The sequence below is a fragment of the Melanerpes formicivorus genome, unplaced genomic scaffold, assembly GCF_026170545.1.
Source record: "Melanerpes formicivorus ecotype bairdi unplaced genomic scaffold, bMelFor1.0.p_v2 SCAF_22, whole genome shotgun sequence".
In the NCBI taxonomy this organism is placed as follows: Eukaryota; Metazoa; Chordata; class Aves; order Piciformes; family Picidae; genus Melanerpes; species Melanerpes formicivorus.
Window position 1 is genome coordinate 1,090,029 of NW_027142374.1, and position 20,111 is coordinate 1,110,139.

General features: G+C 44.4%; 1 protein-coding gene across 1 annotated transcript in view; it reads left to right on the forward strand.

The window, feature by feature from the left end:
• Window positions 1–20,111, forward strand: part of LOC137447867 (transmembrane 9 superfamily member 2-like) — a 40,953-nt gene that overhangs the window by 8,696 nt on the left and 12,146 nt on the right. Inside the window, exons 7-14 of the mRNA XM_068151796.1 lie at window positions 1,303–1,414; window positions 5,174–5,253; window positions 7,223–7,331; window positions 11,759–11,891; window positions 13,861–13,980; window positions 14,130–14,187; window positions 17,475–17,634; window positions 19,131–19,282. Of these exons, the coding sequence (XP_068007897.1) occupies window positions 1,303–1,414; window positions 5,174–5,253; window positions 7,223–7,331; window positions 11,759–11,891; window positions 13,861–13,980; window positions 14,130–14,187; window positions 17,475–17,634; window positions 19,131–19,282 (924 nt within the window). The remainder of the gene's footprint in view (window positions 1–1,302; window positions 1,415–5,173; window positions 5,254–7,222; window positions 7,332–11,758; window positions 11,892–13,860; window positions 13,981–14,129; window positions 14,188–17,474; window positions 17,635–19,130; window positions 19,283–20,111) is intronic.

The following is a 20,111-nucleotide window of genomic DNA, read 5'->3' on the forward strand; positions in this document are numbered from 1 at the left end:
TGTTTATCAAAATTGGGTAAATCTTGCCCAAGAGGGGGTGAGTGAGAAGCTGTTTTTCCAGTGTCAGAGGAGGTTCACAGGAGGTGGATTCAAGCAAATCTTAAGGGTTCTTTGTGCTTTTATAGCTGCAGTGTTGCTTAAAGTACTGCAGAGAAGGGTTTGCTTTTTTGAACTTCAGAATGTAAAATACTGCTCTGAGTTGTTCTGTGCTTTCAGAGGATGTGAGACTGACAAGGGGTGAAATTAGACCATTTGTATAGAAGTGGAAAATAGAGGGGTTCCCACAGTCATTTCTGTTGCCCCAGTGTAAAAGAAATAATAGTAGTAGTAATAATAATTTTAAAAGTCACTCCCAAGTCCCCCAGAATAAAATAAACACTCTCTTCCCTGTGAAACTTCAGGGAGGGTGAGAACCTCTGAGAGGCTGCTAAGAAGCTCTCTGCCTACCTTACTGAGAAGCACACTGTGAGGTGAAGTCCCTCACCAGTAAGGCAGTCTGTTGTGAGAAGGAGGTATATTGGCAGAAAAGGGAAATTGTGTGTTAAAAAATACTGTCCTACCAAGTCAAAATCTCCAGACTTCACAGCTTGGATAATCAAAGAGACTTTTAGGTTAGGACCTCATTCTGATCATGGCAGAAAAGTGAGCAGGGTAATGACCTTTGGAAGTGTGCAGTCTTCTCGTCTCCCACAGGCTTAGCCAACAACTTTGCCTATAATGCTCTCAGCTGCCTAGAAATGTGAACAGATACTAACTGAATGCAGGATGGTGTCCAAAATCCAAATCCCTAGGATACTTTCTGGGGAGTGTTTTCTTTTGCTACAAGTGAGAACTAGTATTCAGTTCTGGCATGGCTTCAAGGCACTTAGAGGAGTTTTGAATACTGATACCTCATTCTATACATGGTTTTATTTTTCTGGTATCTTTAGCTACAAACACAAGTCTTACTAAAAAACATATTTGAAGACCTCTGACCTCTGTTGGCAGAAGAACAAACAGCAAAAAAGAAAAAAACAAAGAAAGGGCAGGTTTTCAGAGAAGTTGGCACAAAGTGATTCATAGAACACCAGGTTGGAAAGGACCTCGAGGTTCATCTAGTCCAGCATTAAGTGATATCTACAGCTCTCCTGGTTTGGTGGCTTTTGGGTTTGTTTTGGCCTTTTGTGGGTGTTTTTGTTTCTTAATAAAACTTGTTTTAACTGCTTCAGAAAAGAGTTAGTGAAAATTCAGCCTGTAGAACAGTTTTATTTAGCAGTTTTATTGAACTGCTTTATTGTGGGTTTTTTTCCACCCCCACCTTAGCTACAAACATACAGATGAGAACAACTTAAGCTGTGAAGGTCCACCCATGGAGATTCCTGGAGAATTCACCAATAAGCTGAATTTGATCTACACCTATTCTGTGACATTTGAGGTAAGTATTGAATCTGTGGCATGAATGGGTCACTTCTCAGAAGAATGAAGTCAAAACTAGTGGATAATTTGCTAATAGCCATAAACTGGGTTAAAGAAATATAAATTCCATAAGGATGCTCTTGCTGAAGTAGTTTTTCCCCAAACCTGTTACTACTTCAGTACAGAATCACAGAAGTAACAGTGCTGTAGTTTAAGTGACACTTGGAATGCATAAGCAAAGACCTTTTGTTGCATTGGTTAATTACTACTGGAAAGGTAATAGACTGAGCAGCTGTGAGAGTTGTCTTCCTTGAGGTAATGCTTTGTTTTTAGAGTTCAGTCAGGGTACTGAGTCTCAGCTGGAAGAAATGTTTATATTCTATTTGGAGATGCTTTTGTGTTAAACAATGACTTCAGCATATTGTACAGTTGTGGTTTTGTAGTGAAATTGCAGGGTTTGTCTCGTTTTGCATTGCTTTTATTCACTAGCTGCTTTCTGAGTGGGTGGCCATTAATCTTTCAGCGTTTATACTCCAATGTTTGCTGATACTCTAATGCTTTATTCAGCCTGTTACTGCTTAAACAGGAGGAAATGAGGGTCTTTACCCCAGTATGGATAAGGAAGCCTTGTATGGGAGTGAGAATGATTTGATGCAAGCTAACTTCAGACCCTTGTACCTTGGTTTCACTCTGTTCCAAAAGCACAATTGTTTTCCTGATGTAAGACCCCAGTCTCACAGGCTTGAGACCACCAATTGTATAGGCAGTTGAGCAGCTGTCATATGGTAAGAGCTTTCACTCTACCAAATTGAAGTTGATTTGAACCAATGACCTTGAGGTGCAAGGCTCTATATCCTGTTCCTTTTCCCTTGAGACACCCAGTCCTCCTTAGACTCTCTTAATAGACAGGAGGCTCATTCATGTAGTAAAATTAACATTGTGTTTGAATCCTGATGATGAATTGCAGCTCAGGATTGCAGCTTTGAGTGGTTATTCATGTGACCTGCTGGGTGCTGGGACTCCAAACTCCTCTCCTGCTCTGCACTGCAGAACAAGGGAGCAGCTGCCCTGTGGGGTTGGGATGCTTCCAGCAGGTGGTGCTCGGCGTATCTCAATGGCCAGGCACTGCAAAGCTGCTTCATTTGAAGTAAATACCCAGTGTGCTTTCAGCAGTAGTTTCAAAATTACTTAAAAAAAGAGTATTTATCAGTGAAAAGCCTTTTTAAATAGAACTTGAGTTTCAGTCAAGCCTGAATGCAGAAATCAGTCAACTGGGTAACTGGCTTATGGTCCTCCCTAACATGGCAGCAGACTTCTGGTGAGAAAACTGTCATATCTGATTCAATTCATTGACAGCCTTGTTCAGTATCATCCTTCATCCTAGATGAAGTTGCAGTGCACTCTCAACAAGTGTGCTGATAACCCAAAACTGGGAGGAGTGGCTGCCATCCAGTCAGGTTGTGCTGCCTTTCAAGGGAGACCTGGGCAGGCTGAAGAGCTGGCCAGAGGTGAACCTCATGGAGTTCAAGAAGGGCAAGTGTAAGGTTCTGCACCTAGGGAGGAATAACCCCCTGGAGCAGTACAGGTGAGGGGTGACCTGCTGGAAAGCAGCTCTGTGGAGAAGGAGCTGGGAGTGCTGGTGGGCAAGAAGTTCACCATGAGCCCACAACGTGCCTTGGGGCCAAGTGGACCAGTGGCATTCTGGGGTGCTATAAGAAGAGTGTGGCCAGCAGCTCGAGGGAGGGTCTCCTTCCCCTCTGCTCTGGTAAGGACATATCTGGAGTATTGTGTCCAGTTCTGGACTCCCCATTTTGAGAGACAGAGTGAGTTATTGGAAAGAGTCTAATGGAGGGCCATGAAGATGCTGAGGGCGTTGGAGCATCTCTCTTAGGAGTAGAGGCTGAGATGTGGGGCTGTTTAGCCTGGAGAGGAGCAGCCTGAGAGGGAATCTTCTCAATGCTAATCAGTAACTAAAGGGTGGAGGTCAGGAGGAGGTGGGGCTGGGCTCTTCAGTGATGCCCAGTGATAGGACAAAAGACAATGGGCAAAACTAGAACACAGGGGGCTTCACTTGTATGTAAGGAAAAACCTTTTGACTTCAAGGGTGTTGGAGCCCTGGAGCAGGCTGCCCAAAGAGGCTGTAGAATCCTCTGGAGACACTCAAAATGTGCCTGCATGCTTTCATGTGTGACCTGTTCTGGGTGACCCTGCTTTTGCACAGGGGTTGGACTTGATCTTCAGAGATGCCTTCTAACCCCTACCCCTCTTTGATTCTGACAGGAGCAAGGTATTTGGCTCTGTGTACACGATCCTGCCTCTAATGTTTAGTACACAAGTGCACAGAAATGCAAACATGTGAGCAGTGTGTTACTTTAGTAGCAAACTTTAGAACACCCTTCTGAAACTGCCCCAGCTAGCTATGAACTGCTGCAACTACTGATTGGGCTGATAAAGGGCAATTTCAGCCTCCTTGTGTAGGTGCAGTCCTTCATTGTTCTGTGTTCTTCTTCCAGAATGTGAGTCAGAACTTACAAAGTCTAAGCTGGAGACTAACTTATCACCTGGTGATTAAATGAAGTTCAGCAGAACTTTGTGCCAGTCCTATGAGGACTATAAGCCCTGTGAGGAGAGGCTGAGGAAGCTGGGGTTGCTTAGCCTGGAGAAGAGGAGGCTCAGGGGAGACCTTCTTGCTCTCTCCAACTCCCTGAAGGGAGGTTGTAGCCAGGTAGGGGTTGGTCTCTTCTCCCAGGCACCCAGCACCAGAACAAGAGGACACAGTCTCAAGCTATGACAGGGAAGGTTTAGGCTGGATGTTAGGAAGAAATTCTTCACAGAAAGAGTGATTGGCCATTGGAATCATAGTATCAGTCAGGAATGTGCTGCCCAGGGAGGTGGTGGAGTCACCATCACTGGAGGTGTTTAGGATGAGACTGGATGGGGTGCTTGGTGCCATGGCTTAGTTGATTAGATGGTGTTGGATGATAGGTTGGACTCGGTGATCTCAAAGGTCTCTTCCGACCTGGTTTCTTCTATTCACAAGTCAGGTGATAGAATTTGCTGCAGGACAGCAGGAGTGCATCCTATGAGATGAGCTGTAGAGGACAAGGCTTGGGGGGTGAGAAACAAGTGATGATTTTCTAGCTCTTGCATGAAGTATTTAGAGGAAGAGAAGCAGGAGAATGGAAGCGTCTTTGAAGGTGGAAGTTTCTGACTTAGTTCTTAAAAGCTTCACAGGGGTATGTGGAAATGAAAGTTGCCAGCAAAGAATCAGAGTGGAAAACAGTCTGTATCTAGACAGCATTATGGAAGGGGAGGTGAGGAGGCCTGTGTGAAATACATTCAAGATGATGAGAGAATAATTCCAGGGAAAGCTAGAAATGTTGATTGAAGAGTGTGTTTAACAAAGCTGAGCTGTCAAGATTGGTGTGCTGTGCTGGGAGTGTCTTGCAGTCGTGGCATGATTGTTGTTTGTGGCATGATTGTTGTTCTGCGTGCCTTTGGGAGCTGCAGGCAGCTACATGCCAAATCACAAAGAGAGGAGGCTAAGTGAAGCCTCAGTTGAAGGTATGGATGGAAGATTTCAATAAACAAGGTGATCTTTGAGATGCTCAAGAGATGAAATTACACGAGAGGGAGGCCTAACATCCATGATTGATACCAGACTTAAATGTTAATGCAGAATAGGAGGTTTGTGGAAGGCATTTGATGTGTTTATTCCCCCTCACACTGCAGCAACCTTGTACTTGCTTCTATTAATTGCTCTTTAATTCCTTTGTAGGAAAAGAACAATATTAAGTGGGCTTCCAGATGGGACTACATTTTGGAGTCCATGCCACATACAAACATCCAGTGGTTTAGGTAAGGTTTGGATTTATTCAGTGATTAAACTTGTAAGGGATCACAAAAAAATTGTTTGTGCTGCTGGGGAGATTTAACTAATGCTGAGGTAGAGCCAAGTTTGTAGTTTCCAGGCAAAACTTTCATGTTTTCATGTGTGAAGCAACTTTCGTCAGGCTTTCATCTCTTGAGAGCAAGTGAGTATTCCATTACAGCAAAAGAATGCATCATTGGTGTCCAAAAGGAAAGCAGCTCCCATCATTTTCCTTTATCATCTCCATTCTGTAGAAGTTTGGGGTTTTTTCCTCTCCATTTTTTTGAGACAGTGCTGCTCTGTGGTGTTCTTGTTGTTACTGTCTGGCTTTCTCTCACTGCCAAGTGAGAGGTATGTGTGTGCACTACGTGTTTGGTGCTCAGCAGCTGCTAACAGTAAAAAGAAGGGGGGTTTTATGAGTACAAGATGTGTGTGAAAAGCTCCTATTTCCCTCTGTACCATGCAAATGGTACTGAGTGAGTTGGTAATTTCTCTTCAAGTGTCATGTTTGCAATCTGAAGTGCTCACAAAGGGCTCATCTGATTAAATGGCTCTACAAAATATGAAATGGCATGATGTGGATTTCATTGGTTAATGTAAAATCTACTCAACAAAGTTTGCTTTAAGAGCTGTAGCTGTTCCATCAGGGAAATTCTGAGCTGCATGAGGAGGAAAATAAGGCAAACCAATATGCAGCTATCTTGAGAGTTAACAGTCTGTCAGAAAATGCTGTTCTTCCCACTTCTGTCTCCTAAGAAATTAGGAAGGTATACACACGAGTTTATCTTCTCCAGGTGGGAAAATACTGACTCAAATGCTAGCCTAGTAAGTCCTCATGAGGTTAACTAGCTACACTGCAGCTCCTCATTCAGAAGGGTTTCTAGAATGGTTTTGGTTGGAAAAGACTTTTAAGATCATGGACTCCAACCATTCTCTAACTCTGCCAAGTCTGATGCTAAAGCAGGGCCCTCAGCACCACATCTCTGCCTCTTAGAAACACCTCCAGAAAATGAGGTTTCAACCACCTTCCTAGGGAGCCTATTCCAGGCTTTGAGAACCCTTCCAGTCAAGAAGCTTCTTCTAATGCCCAACTTAAACCTCCCCTGAGGCAACGTGAGGCCATTTCCTCTCCTCCTATTAGCTGCTATTAGGGAGAAGAGGCTGACACACCTGGCTCCATCCTCCTCACAGGTAGCTGTAGAGAGCAATGAGAATAGAATAAACCAGGTTGGAAGAGACCTTCTCAACCAGCTTGAGACTGTGTCCTCTTGTTCTGGTGCTGGTTGTCCAGGAGAAGAGACCAACCCCCACCTGGCTACAACCTCCCTTCAGGGAGCTGTAGAGAGCAAGAAGGTCTTCTCTGAACCACCTCTTCTCCAGATTAAGCAACCCCAGGTCCCTCAGCCTCTCCTTATAGGGCTTGTGTTCCAAACCCCTCACCAACTTAGTTGCCCTTCTCTGGACTTGTTCCAGCAACTCAACATCTTTCCTAAACTGAGGGACCCAGAACTGGACACAGGACTCAAGCTGTGGCCTGACCAGTGCAGTGTATCTCTCCCCAGTCTCCTTCAGGCTAGACAACCCCAGTTGCCTCAGCTTCCCCTCACCAGGTCTGTTCTCCAGACCCTTCACCAGCTTCATTGCTCTTCTCTGAACCCCCTCCAGCACCTTCATGTCCTTCTTGGAGTGAGGACCCCAAAACTGACCCCCGTACTTCAGTTGTGGCCTCACCAGTGCTAAGTATTCCGGGGGGTGGGGGTGGGGTTTCTCTGCTGTCAGAGACGTTTCCTAGCTAACAGGACATGGGTTGTGTTAGCAGCTAAAAGTCTGAATGACTGAAGTGTGGGTATCTAAGGCTGTTCCTCAGACCTGAGCTGTACATGTGCTATGAATTGTAGTGCACCTCCTGAAACCTGAACAAGTGAATTGAAAGCCTGAATTTTTCTTTGCCTGCAGCATAATGAATTCCCTCGTCATTGTTCTCTTCTTATCTGGCATGGTGGCCATGATCATTCTCAGGACTCTTCATAAAGACATTGCAAGATACAACCAGATTGACTCTTCTGTGAGTAAGATATACAGCTTTTACATGGGCACATGGAGTTTTTTTTCCTGGTGATAGTGATGGCTATCAATTGATACTGCATACAGTCTGAAGAAATGGAGAACTGCCAGAATTTTGATACATGCTGGTATATCTGGGGGTTAAAAACAGCTTTCTTGCTATTTCAGCTTTTGTAACAGCAGGAATCCTTGGGTACCTGTGGCAGTCTTACTTTTCTAGCCTCATTTGATGAGCTGCTTGTATGCAAGGACAGACTTCAGGTTTTAGAAGTCTGGGGAGCGGTTCATAGAAACTTCCTGGTAGTGACCAAACTCCTATATGAAATGTGAGTCTGGTTCTTCCAAGGTCTCAACCAAGGAAAGCCTCTTTCTTCTAATAAATAGTTTGACAGCCTCCCAGAAGCCACAAACACAGTGCAGATACTGGAAAGTGTTCTGTCACTGCTTCACCATCAGGATGTGGCCGTTGCTCCTGAGTCCTATGGCTGTGTTATGGAGTCAGTCTGAATGTGTAGCTGGTGGTATGACACTGACCTAACCACCCAATGTATTTATGGAATCTCCATCCTTGGAGATACTCAGAAGTCCCCTGGACATAGTTCTGGTTAACCTGCTTTAGGTGGCCCTGCAGGGAGGTTGGACAAGATGACTTCCAGAGCTTTCTTCCAGCACTAGCCATTGAGCGATGGGGTGACTGGCAACCTGAGATTATATGTGAGATTCTTTGTCAGTGTGGCCCTGTTTTAAGTCATGCTGTGTGGCTTTAGCACAGGATCTGTGCTTGCATCTCTTGTGGAGACATTTGTAGCACAAGAGCAAACACTTTCCTACTCATTTGGTCATATATATGGTGTCTAAAAATGCATTTTTAATAGTCTGAACTACTGAACTTGTGAAGAGAACAGTTCTTTTTATTGATGCCTGTGGGGTTTTTTTCCCCTCTTCAGAAGATCAGGCTTAAAACTACTGCATCCAGATAATGTCCCCATTGCAATGAAGCTGCCCTGTGATGCTGAGTTGCTGTGATTTTTTCCAATCCTGAAGAGATTATTGCTTTTTAAATAGTTTGTAGGAGAGCTTGTCCAGAAAGTGAGTGTGCTAATCTGTGGCTTGTGAAGTTTGGGAGGTTTGTGGTCTGAATTTCATGAGAAGTATGATGCAGTGTGACACATTAAAAAAGCCCCAACCTACATCAGGTGATTAGTGCAGGAAGGAACAAAAGTTAAACTAACAGCCAATAATGGAGTGAAATCAGTGTGGGGATCAGTAGCTGTCTTGCTGAATGCTATGGGAGAGGTTCTGATCAACACAATTTGATGCTGCCTTTTGTCTGTAGCTAGAAAGTGTGGTAGAATCACATACTTTGTCTCCAGTTAGCAGCTGTATTGCACAGGAACTGCTTGCTAGCTGTGCTGGAGCTACTTGGTGTGTAAGTTATATGTGTGAGTGTGCATGGTTGGTTTGTTTGTTTTTAAATATATAGTTCTTCTGCTGATCTCTGTTAATGGAGGGACTGAACCTGCTGTGGGTTTCTTTAGAGAACTGGTGTGCTGCCCTCTCTTGAGGGCAGGGATGCCATCCAGAAGGATCTTGACAGGTTTGAGAAGTGGCCTCAGTGCAAACTGCATGAGGTTCAACCAGTCAAAGTGCGTCAGGGTCAGGCCAGTCCCAGGCACAAATCCAGGCTGGGTGCAGAGCGGGTTGAGAGTAGCCCTGGAGTAAAAAACTTGGGGGGTGTTGATTGAGAAGCTGCATAAAGAGGAGTGTGGCCAGCAGGTCAAGACAGGTGAGTCTTCCCCTTTGCTCTTGTGAGACCTCACCTTGAATGCTGTGTGCAGTTCTCATGCCCCCAGCATGAGGAGGACAGGAAACTGTTGGAGTGAGTCCAGAGGAGGACCACAAAGATGATCCAAGGGCTGGAGCACCTCTGCTGTGAGGATAGGCTGAGGGAGCTGGGGTTGTTAGCCTAGGGAAGAGGAGACTCTGGGGGGAACCTTAGAGCTGCTTTCCAGTACCTGAAGGGATCCTACAGGAAGGCTGGAGAGGGACTTTTCATAAGGGTGTCTAGAAACAGAACAATGGGGGAATGCTTTGAAGCTGAGGCAGAGCACGGTTAGACTGGATCTTAGGAAGAAGCTCTTCAGTATGAGGGTAGTGAGACTCAAACAGGTTGTCCACGGAGGTCGTGGATGCCTTCTCCCTGGAGGTGTTCCAGGCCAGGTTGAATGAAGCCTTGATCAACCAAATTCATTTGAGAGATGGCCCTGCCCACAGCAGGGAGGTTGGGGTAGATGATTTCTAAGGTCCCTTCCAACCTAAGCCATCCTATGAATATACTCCTGAAGTGGGAAAGGGGCAGGTCACCATTGTCCGCTGCCTTGGTGGAAGAGAATATAACTGGGTGTGACTTGGAGACGTGACCAGTTGACTGTGAGTGAAAGGCTGAGAAAAGAAATTACTCTTTTTTTATTGGCATAAGTGGTATCTGCAAGCCAAAGATGGGAAATGTCAGACACTACAAAGGTTTGCATTTCCACTGTTGTCGCTTGCGATCTTGATAAAGCAATATCTTGAAATCCACAGAAATGTTGCCCATTGAAACGAAAACATCTGAAAATACTTTTGTTCTTCTTTTGTGGGTTTGATATTTTTTAATCTTTTGGTAATGCAAATCCAGAGAGTAATTAAAGTGGAAGACTTTTCTCCCTGCCCCCCCCCATCCTTTAACTGATTGTTTTTGTGAAGCTCCCTGTTTGATCTCGCAATTAAATTACGTTCAGTATCTTGTGCTGTGTTGTCTTTATTAGCTGGTCATTCTTAATGTGATAAAGAGCAAGACTTGTGGGAGCTTGATTAGTTTTTTTTTTTATGGATAACAGCAGGGATAGGTGTGACTTTCAAAAAAAAAAAACCCCACACTTGTGGGTTTGTTTTCATGTTCTTGCCAGTGGTAAGTGACTTAAAGATCTAGTTGCAGTTCAAGGAGCTGATTTAATAAGGTGTGAAATACGTGTGCAAAAGAGAACCTGGGCTGAGAAGCTGCAGTGAAACAAGCCAGCATCTCACACTTAGGGAATGCTGGGGGATTCTGCTTGAAAAGAGATCAATGCAGGAGCCAATGATTGTGATGCATTAAAGGTTCAGCTAATACCAACTGGCTTTTGGTGAGATACACATTAATAAAGTGTTTAGAAAGCATCCTATTACTTACAGGGTCTTTTGACTAAGAAAAGATACCCAAAATGAACTCACTTCAATATCTTTTCAAGGGTGAGAGGTAAAACACTGCTCCTCCTTTTTAAAAATCTCTTTGATCCTGACTACTTGAGTGTAAAGGCCTTAAATCTTTGTTAAATATTTTGAGAACTAGGCTAAAGCAATGGATGAGGTGAGGATTACTGCACTTAAACACTACTCTGACACTCTTTTTTTGCATATTGGCCAGGATTTAAAAGTACCTTTTTGGTAACTATAAAGTGTGGTTTCCTACATGGATTAGTTGTACAGTTCTCCTCCTCAACTTTTAAACAGTAAAAGCTAGCAGTATAGAATAGTGCTGAGTTCTTTGTACGTTGGTGGCCAAGAAGGCCAGCAGCTTCCTAGACTGTATCAGAAATGTTGTGGCCAGCAGGAGCAGGGCAGTGATTGTCTGCCTGTGCTCAGCTGTGGTGAGGCCACACCTTGAATACTGAGTTCAGTTTTGGGGCTCTTCTTCCAAGGAGAACACTGAGGTGCTGGAGCAGGTCCAGAGAAGGGCAGTGAAGCTGGGGAGAAGTCTGGAGAACAGGGCTGGTGAAGAGCAGTTGAGTGAGCTGGGGGTGTTTAGCCTGAAGAGGAGGAGATTGAGGGGAGACCTCACTGTTCTCTACAGCTACCTGAAAGGAGGTGGGAGTGAGACTGGTGTTGGCCTCTTCTCCTAACTAACTAATGACAGGACAAGAAGTAACGGCCTCCAGGGGAGGTTTAGGTACTTGCTTCTAGTGATTCTAAAGAGCAGATGATTTCCTTCTGGAGTGCAGGGAGCATTTCCCTCTTCTCACTATTGTCATTGAGACTGATGTGCTTTGTAATGGAAGCAAAAAGGAGAAATGCTTGAACTAGAATGAAGTACTATAACCCAAGTTAAATTAACTGCTGTGCTTTGTTTTAAACTTAGACTGATGTTACATGGTTTGGCTAATTACATTTTGTTGTTTCCTTGCTTTGAGATGAGGGTTTCCTTGATAAACCCTGCCTTTTTCTTTCACTGAACCATTAGGGGTGGTTATAAAATCAATGAGTGATGAATCACATGCAATTAGTCTTTCTTGGAATCTAAACTGGAAATTAATCAAACTTTAAATATGCCTTTTGCATCTTTTTTTTGGTGTGTGTTAATTCACTACTGTGTTATGTATCTTTGCTAAAGACCTTGCCTATTTTGTACAGGAAGATGCCCAAGAGGAATTTGGCTGGAAGCTGGTTCATGGAGATGTGTTCAGACCTCCAAGGAAGGGAATGTTACTGTCTGTCTTTTTGGGCCAAGGGACACAAATATTCATTATGACATTTATTACTTTATGTAAGTAACTTCTATTGAGGTGATGTGTTTGTGCTGTAATAAGTGGAAGAAAGATGTCATCAAACAAATGTTTTGGAACTTGAAGGCCTTCCTTAAAGAAAATATCCTTTCTGTTTCATAACAACCTGGATAGTTTTATAATGCTCTTGTAATCAATGTCATTCAAAATGTCCTGGGCTAATTCAGATCCTTCATGATTGCAGCAATGAAGCCTCCTGGTTACAAGCTGCTTCATAAAACAAAACAAACCCAGTTTGTCATGGTGTAAGTTATCTAAGGACCCAGTAATGCAAGTTCAAAGACACATAATCAAAGCTTTTAATGTTCTCAGGACACTTTCTAATAGGTTTGACACAGCAGCCTGCAGCCATGCAGAATTGAGAGCAAGAATGCATGCCAATGAAATAACACTGCCACAGCAGAGGGGTACTAGGAGAGCCTACCATAAATAGCTATATATGCCTGTGATGATGTAACCTGGCACAAGGTGGTGGTTTATTATGTGATCCCTATAAAGCATATGAGCATTCCTTTTCTTCCTCTAGAGTAGAACTGGGGTGCATACTGATATTTAGTACAAAAGAAAGGTGCCAATTAGGATCTCCAAGTTGTATTCAGATTTTTGTGGTCTTTCATAGAGCAGCTGGGTTTTTTTTCCCCCCTATTCATTCCATGATGCTGCAAGATTAATAGAATTTTCTTGTTGGGCTTGTCTTTCAGTATTGATTAGGACTCTGCAGCTTGCTTAGCTGCCATAGTTTCCTGTGCAACTCATGGAGTACAGAAAGAAATTGAAGGGGAAGGGGAAATCTATCTTCTGGTTGAAAACAAAAACTTCCCACTAGAGATCACAGGCAAACTTCTTTTCTGAGACTATTTCTGGGCTGGCCTCTGCCTGTTCTGTGATTCTACCATTAATTTAGACACAGGCAGCCTTTCAAGAGGCTTGTTTTCAAGATGATGTATTCTTGACATGAGTGTTGTTCATCATGGTCACTGAGAGCCTTTTGTGGAACTTCAAGCAAGTGTCTCCATACCTCAGAGATCTTCTAGCTTTATATAAAAAAATGAAAACACAAAACCAAATAAAAAAGCCACCAAAACCTGAAAGAAACCCCCAGCAGCTTCCCCTCCCAACAACAACAAAAACCCAGCCCTTAGCTCTGTCAAAGCTTTTGGCTTCTGCAGAGCTGCTGCTCTCAGATGTCGTTCATGATGCACCTTAAAGCTCCCTTGTTACTTAGCATGCACAAGTACTGAGCATGGATGCTTAGAGGAGGAGCAGACTTTTCAAGCTGAAATGTGGTTCAGAGTCACTGTTCATCTGTCTGGCATTTTATTTTTGAGCTTTTTGATTACAAGGATCTGTCTGTTTAAAAGCTGAGGTGGAAGTAAAATAGAATTAACCAGGTTGGAAGTGACCTTTGAGATCGAGTCCAACCTATCACCCAACACCATCAGATCAACTAAACCATGGCACCAAGCACCCCATCTAGTCTTTTCCTAAACACCTTCAGGGATGGGGACTCCACCACTTCCCTGGGCAGCCCATTCCAAAGGGCAATCACTCTTTCTATGAATTTCTTCTTAATATCCAGCCTGAACTTCCCCTGGCACAGCTTGAGACTGTGTCCTCTTGTTCTGGTACTGGTTGCCTGGGAGAAGAGACCAACCTCTGCCTGTCTACAACCTCCCTTCAGAGAGTTGTAGAGAGCAAGAAGGTCTCCTCTGAGCCTCCTCTTCTCCAGGCTAAGCAACCCCAGCTCCCTCAGCCTCTAATGCTTTATGATGAATGAAACAGAGACATTAGGGGTATGGTGATGTGAGGGGATTATAGGAGAGCTCAGGCATGTAGCCTTCATTTAAATACCTGATAATGAAAAGGATAAACCTGTACAGTGCCATGTGTGTTACAGGGGAATTTTGGCACCTGTCCACAAATGACTAAATCTTTTTTTTCCCTTTTTAGTCCTAGCTTGCCTTGGTTTCCTCTCTCCTGCCAACCGTGGCGCTTTGATGACCTGTGCAGTTGTACTGTGGGTCCTACTGGGAACCCCAGCTGGTTACGTGTCTGCTAGAATGTACAAGAGTGAGTATGTGCACTTGTTTAATGGGACACAGCAGCTTAAAAACAGACTTGACTTAGTATAAACCTCAGACTGGAGCTGCTGTCTCAGACAACAGATCTGCTTCTTGCAGGAGTTCTGAACTTGAAATTGTTTTTCCTTTTCCCCTCAGCTTTTAGAGGCGAGAAGTGGAAGACAAATGTTTTGCTTACAGCTCTGCTTTGCCCTGGGTTAGTATTGTTTGTCCTTCTTTCTTTCATTCTTAAGTATTAATGAATGTGGGATGGGTGAAAATAAATTGTGGTGCTTGTTTGTGTGATGATTCTATTTATTGTGTGATAATTTCTTTATTGTTCAGCCTGGAGAAGAGAAGGCTCCAGGGAGACCTTAGAACAGCCTTCTAGTAGCTGAGGGGGCTACAGGAGAGCTGGGGAGGGACTTGTGACAGGCTGAGGGGCTTTGAGCTGGAAGAGGGGAGATTGAGACCTGGGATTTGGAAGAAATTCTTGAGAGTGAGGGTGGTGAGGTGCTGGAACAGGTTACCCAGGAAGGTTGTGGATGTGCTCTCCCTGGAGATCACAGTATCACTAAGGTTGGAAGAGACCTCAAAGATCGAGTCCAACCTGTCACCACAGACCTCGTGACTAGACCATGGCACCAGGTGCCACATCCAATCCCCTCTTGAACACCTCCAGGGATGGGGACTCCACCACCTCCCTGGGCAGCACATTCCAATGATGAACGGCTCTCGGTGAAGAACTTCCTCCTCACCTCGAACCTAAACCTCCCCTAGCACAGCTTGAGACTGTGTTAAGGCCAGGTTGGATGAGGCCCTTGAAGCAACATGGTGTAGTGGGAGGTGTCCCTGCCCATGGCAGCGGGTTGGAGCTAGATGATACTTAAGGTCATTTCCAGCCCAAACCATTCTGTGTATCATGCTGTGGCTAAAACTGTCATTCTTGGGAAGGGTGATAGCTCTCCTGCCTTTCCTTTTTCTCATTGCTCTCAAGACCTTGGGTGAGAATTAGATGAGAGAAGAAAGAGAAGAGAAACTCATTTCTTCTGCAAGCCTTCTGTATTTCTTTGCAATTTTGGAGACATGAAGTTACCCTTTGACAAATGTCTTTGGCAGCAGCTGAGGAAAAGGTTATAACTAATTTTGTAAGGTATCTCTCCCCAAAGAAAAGCCCAGAATTAGGTGTTTTTTTTTTTCAGGAGGGGTTTGAGTATAGTAGCATTTCATCAAATGAAATGCAATGCATTTGATAACAGCTGTGTAGTAATTTCTGTGAGGGGGAATCTTATTTTTAACCCAAATGTGCTCTAAGTCTCCCTGCTGTCATTTAGCTATTTTCTGGAGAGAGGAGAAAACGTTTATTGGTGCAAGGAATACTGTGCTGATCATTTAAACTCCTAGATAAATTAAGTTTCACAGAGGAAAGAAAATGAGTGGGGATGGGAGGAGAGGAGCAGATGTCTTGATTATGCTATGTTCAATGAATTTGCATAAAATCATAAACAGCCTCAGGCTGTTGTAGCCTTGGTAGACTGATCGGAGCTTGCATTAGCAGTGGGGTGTTTTTTTCCTGACTTTGGAGGGGGTAAGTGGTGCCTGTGTTAGGAGTGTGGGCAGATGATAAAGATTAGCAAGGCTTATAAAATGGATTTGGGGTTTGGGGTTTTTGTTGGTTTTTTTTTCATTCAGCAAATGTTTCCACCAGGGGTTCCTTGGGTGTGCTTATTTTACAAGGCTCTTTCCCCCAAACAGTTTTGGCAAATGTGGAGCCTCTCCTAGGGAAGAAGGAGCCTGTCTGTGGCTCTAATCCTCCCTCCTGCCTTTTGAAATCAAATGCAGTGAGGGATGTGTGTTCACTCCAGGGCAGTTTAAATTCTGCCTCAGAAACACTTCTTTAACAAAACCCAGATGATGGTGGACTGTGAAGGGGCCCTTCCTGAGGCTGAGTGCTGTGATACAGCTCTGAATTCATGAAGAATGGAAATTCAGGAAGGCACTTCTGTGGGAGTTCCTTTGCAGTGCGTTTTGCTTTGCTTTCTGAGTGGGATGGGTTTGAAATCTTCATTGTATGGCTTATCACAGAGTCATAGATGGAACACTGAAGCAGGCTGCCCAGGGGTTTAGGGAGTCTCCCTCTCTGGAGATACTCCAAACCCACCTGGATGCTTTGCTGTGTGATCTGCTCAAGGTGATCCCGCACTGGCAGGGGGTTTGACTCAATGTTCTTTTGGGGTCCCTTCCAGCCTCTAATGTTCTATGATAGAATGCCAGGCTGGAAGGGACCCCAAGGACCATCTGGTCCAACCTCCTCTTGGAGGTGTTTTCCCATGAAAATGAGGCAGATGCACTTCACTGGGGAGGGAAGAGCAGGTCCAGGGAGAGGTGATAATCTAAATCTTCATTTCAATTGTCAGATGATGTGGGCTCCTTAGCTGTGTGAATGCACGTAATGTTAATACAGAGATTCCTGTTGCAGGGAAGAGCCTTCTTTAGTCCACCCTTCTGCTGGCATGTTGCTGAGACACACGCTGCAGCAGGACATTTGTGAGGGTCATACTTGGTTTCCTAAGCAGTGGGGGTGGCTGCCACTGTGGGTTTGTTTTTCCAGATAGAATTGACTAGTTAGAAAGGACCTAAATAAAGGAATTTAAATGACTGGTAATAATAGGAAAGCTGCTTCAGATAGAAGGCTTTTTATTTATTGTATCTTTTAGCATTCCTTGTATGGATTTTTTTTACACTTGAAGCATATTTTATGTGCAGAGTCAATTTCAAATAATGGCTTTGCCATAGAGAGTTGCATTATAGGCACTAGGTGTTGCAAGCATTTTTACATTGCCTTATTGCTGCAAGTAACTAGGACTGTTAAGGAATTAAGGACTGCAAAAGGCTTCATTTATCTGATGCAGGCTTAAGTGGCCAAGTTCTGGAGCCCCTATTACAAGTAGGATCTGGATGTGCTGGAATGTGTCCAGGGAACAGCCATGAGGATGAGCAGAGGGCTGGAGCTGCTCTGCTGTGAGGACAGATTGAGGGAGTTGGGGCTGTTCAGTCTGGAGAAGAGAAGGCTCCATGGAGACCTTCTTGAGGCCTTCCAGTATCTGAAGGGGGCTACAGGAAAGCTGAGGAGGGACTTCTGAGGGTGTCAGGGAGTGATAGGACTGGGGGGAATGGAGCAAAACTAGCAATGTGTAGATTGAGATTGGCTGTGAGGAAGAAGTTGTTCCCCACAAGGGTGGTGAGACACTGGCACAGGATGTGCAGGGAGGTGGTGGAAGCCTCATCCCTGGAGGATTTTAAGGCCAGGCTGGATGTGGCTGTGAGCAACCTGCTGTAGTGTGAGGTGTCCCTCCCCATGGCAGGGGGGTTGGAACTGGCTGATCCTTGAGGTCCCTTCCAACCCTGACAATTCTATGATTGTATGGTTTGGTTTTGGTATTACCTGATGTTTATACTGAATATTTCAGTGTCTTTTCTGATATTTGTTTTCCTTTGTTTCAGGATTGTCTTTGCTGATTTCTTCATTATGAATCTCATTCTGTGGGTGAAAGGATCTTCAGCTGCCATCCCTTTTGGCACTTTGGTTGCTATCCTAGCAATGTGGTTTGGAATTTCAGTTCCCCTAACCTTTGTTGGTGCATATTTTGGCTTCAAAGAGAAGGTAGGGCTCCTTGAGTACAGTTGTGGAATAGGCCTGGCTTCTGCAGTTACAGTATCACAGTATAACTAAGGTTGGAAGAGACCTCGAGGATCATCGAGTCCAACCTATCAACACAGACCTCATGACTAGACTATGTCACCAAGTGCCACATCCAATTCCCTCTTGAACACCTCCAGGGATGGGGACTCCACCACCTCCCTGGGCAGCACATTCCAATGACGAACAACTCACTCGGTGAAGAACTTTCTCCTCACCTCGAGTTGAGCCATAGAAGCCTTGATGCAGCATTGAAATGTTTCTAGCCCTGTGACTGCGAAATGTTTCATTTTGTCATGCTTTTCATAGAATGGCTCAGGTTGGAAGGGACCTCAGAGATAACCTCCTCCAACCTCCCTGCCATGATCAAGGACACCTCTTAACTAGACTTGGCTGCTCAAGGCTTCACCTAGCCTGGCCTTGAACATCCCCAGGGAGGAGGTATCCAGAAGCTCCTGGGCAGTCTATTCTGAAAGCACTTCCTAAGATTCAATCTAAACCTACTCTCAGGTTTTTATGTGCTTGTAATGTCAGGCTAAACCTTTGGGAATTTTTGCTGTCCATTCATTAGAATCAGATTTTTGTAGTGCTCTTGGCAGCCTTACTTGCATTTTGTACTTCAGTAATACCTCAGCAGCTTAATTTTTGAAGTGGTACTTCAGTTCATACTTCAGTAGTTGGAGATAATGCCAGACAGCTAAGAGGATGGTGCTTTGATCAAGGATTGAAGAGATGTCTTTCCTTTTGCTTACTGGCCAGTAGCTGCAATATGTTTTGGTGTTTTTTTCCTGGTGCTGGGTATCAACTCAACACTGGTTTAGGCCACACCTTGAGTCCTGTGTCCAGTTCTGGTCTCCTCAATTTAAGAGGGACATTGAGACACTTGGAATATGTCCAGAGAAGGGCAACTAGGCTGGGGAGAGGTCTTGAGCACAGCCCTGTGAGGAGAGGCTGAGGGAGCTGGGGCTGCTTAGCCTGGAGAAGAGGAGGCTCAGGGGAGACCTTATTGCTCTCCACAGCTACCTGAAAGGAGGTTGTATCAAGGAAGGGGTTGGTCTCTTCTCCTGGGCAACCAGCACCAGAACAAGAGGACAGTCTCAAGCTAGTTGGAGGTGAGGAGAAAGTTCTTCCCAGAAAGAGTAATGGCACATTGGAATGTGCTGCCCAGGGAGGTGGTGGAGTCCCCATCCCTGGAGGTGTTCAAAAAGGGATTGGATGTGGCACTTGGAGCCATGGTTTAGTTCATCATGAGGTGTTGGGTGACAGGTTGGACTCTGTTATCTCTGTGGTCTTTTCCAACCTTGTTGATTCTATGCTTCTAAGTGTCATTCTCTTGGTTTGGTAACTTGTGATGATTTATGGATGAAAACAAGGTTCTGTTTACCCAATGTTTAGATGCTGCTCTTAGGGAAAAGCAGCTCTATTTCTGATGTGACACCTCAGCTTCGTTTGGTTCGCAGCCTATAGAGCATCCGGTTCGTACAAACCAGATTCCACGCCAGATTCCAGAGCAGTCCTTTTTCACCAAGCCCTTGCCTGGTATCATCATGGGTGGCATCTTGCCCTTTGGATGTATTTTTATTCAGCTCTTCTTCATTCTGAATAGCATTTGGTGAGTATCACTTGGGGTTTTTCGTTCTATTTACTCTGGTTTGAGAATAAACAGCAGAGTTGGCTTTTAACGTCCCAAAGCAAGGAATATGAGGAGTAAAACAATTCCTGCAAGCTCTTGTGGAGTTTCCAGAATCTGCATATTTATTCTGTGCTTAGAAATGATTAAACTAGTTCTAATTAACACCTGAAAAGAATGAAGTAAAGTATGACATCTGCTTCCTTGCTTTATCTTTCTGGTTCTGAACAGCCCAACCCTGGTTTCATGTTGTTGAGCTTAGGTGGGGCTTAATCTGTTGTATAACTGTGAAACAAATGTGATCTAGAAGTCTCAGCTGCTAAATTGGAACCCTAAATCTTCATCTGATACTATCATCTACAAAACAACCTCCATCCCCTGTGTAACATCCACACCACTCCTGAATCTTGTTAAAACCTGGTCAGGGAAGTGCATGGAAAATTAAACCTATGCAGTCTTTCATAACTTTCACAAGGTAAACGTGAGATGGTTAAAATGTCACAGAATCATGGAATTGTTTTGGCTGGAAGAGATCTCCAAGGTCATGGAGTGCAACCTTCAATCTAAGACTACCATGACCATTAAACCATGTCCACAGGTTTCTTAAACATCTCCAGGGATGGTGACTCCACCACCTCCCTGGGCAGCCTGTTCCAAGTCCACACTTGCAGGAAAGAAACTTTTCCTAATCTCCAACCTAAACTTCCTTTGGCACAATTTCAGGCCATTTCTCACTCGTGGTGTCCCCCAAGGATCAGTGCTGGGCCCCATGCTCTTTAATCTCTTCATTGATGATCTGGATGAGGGCATT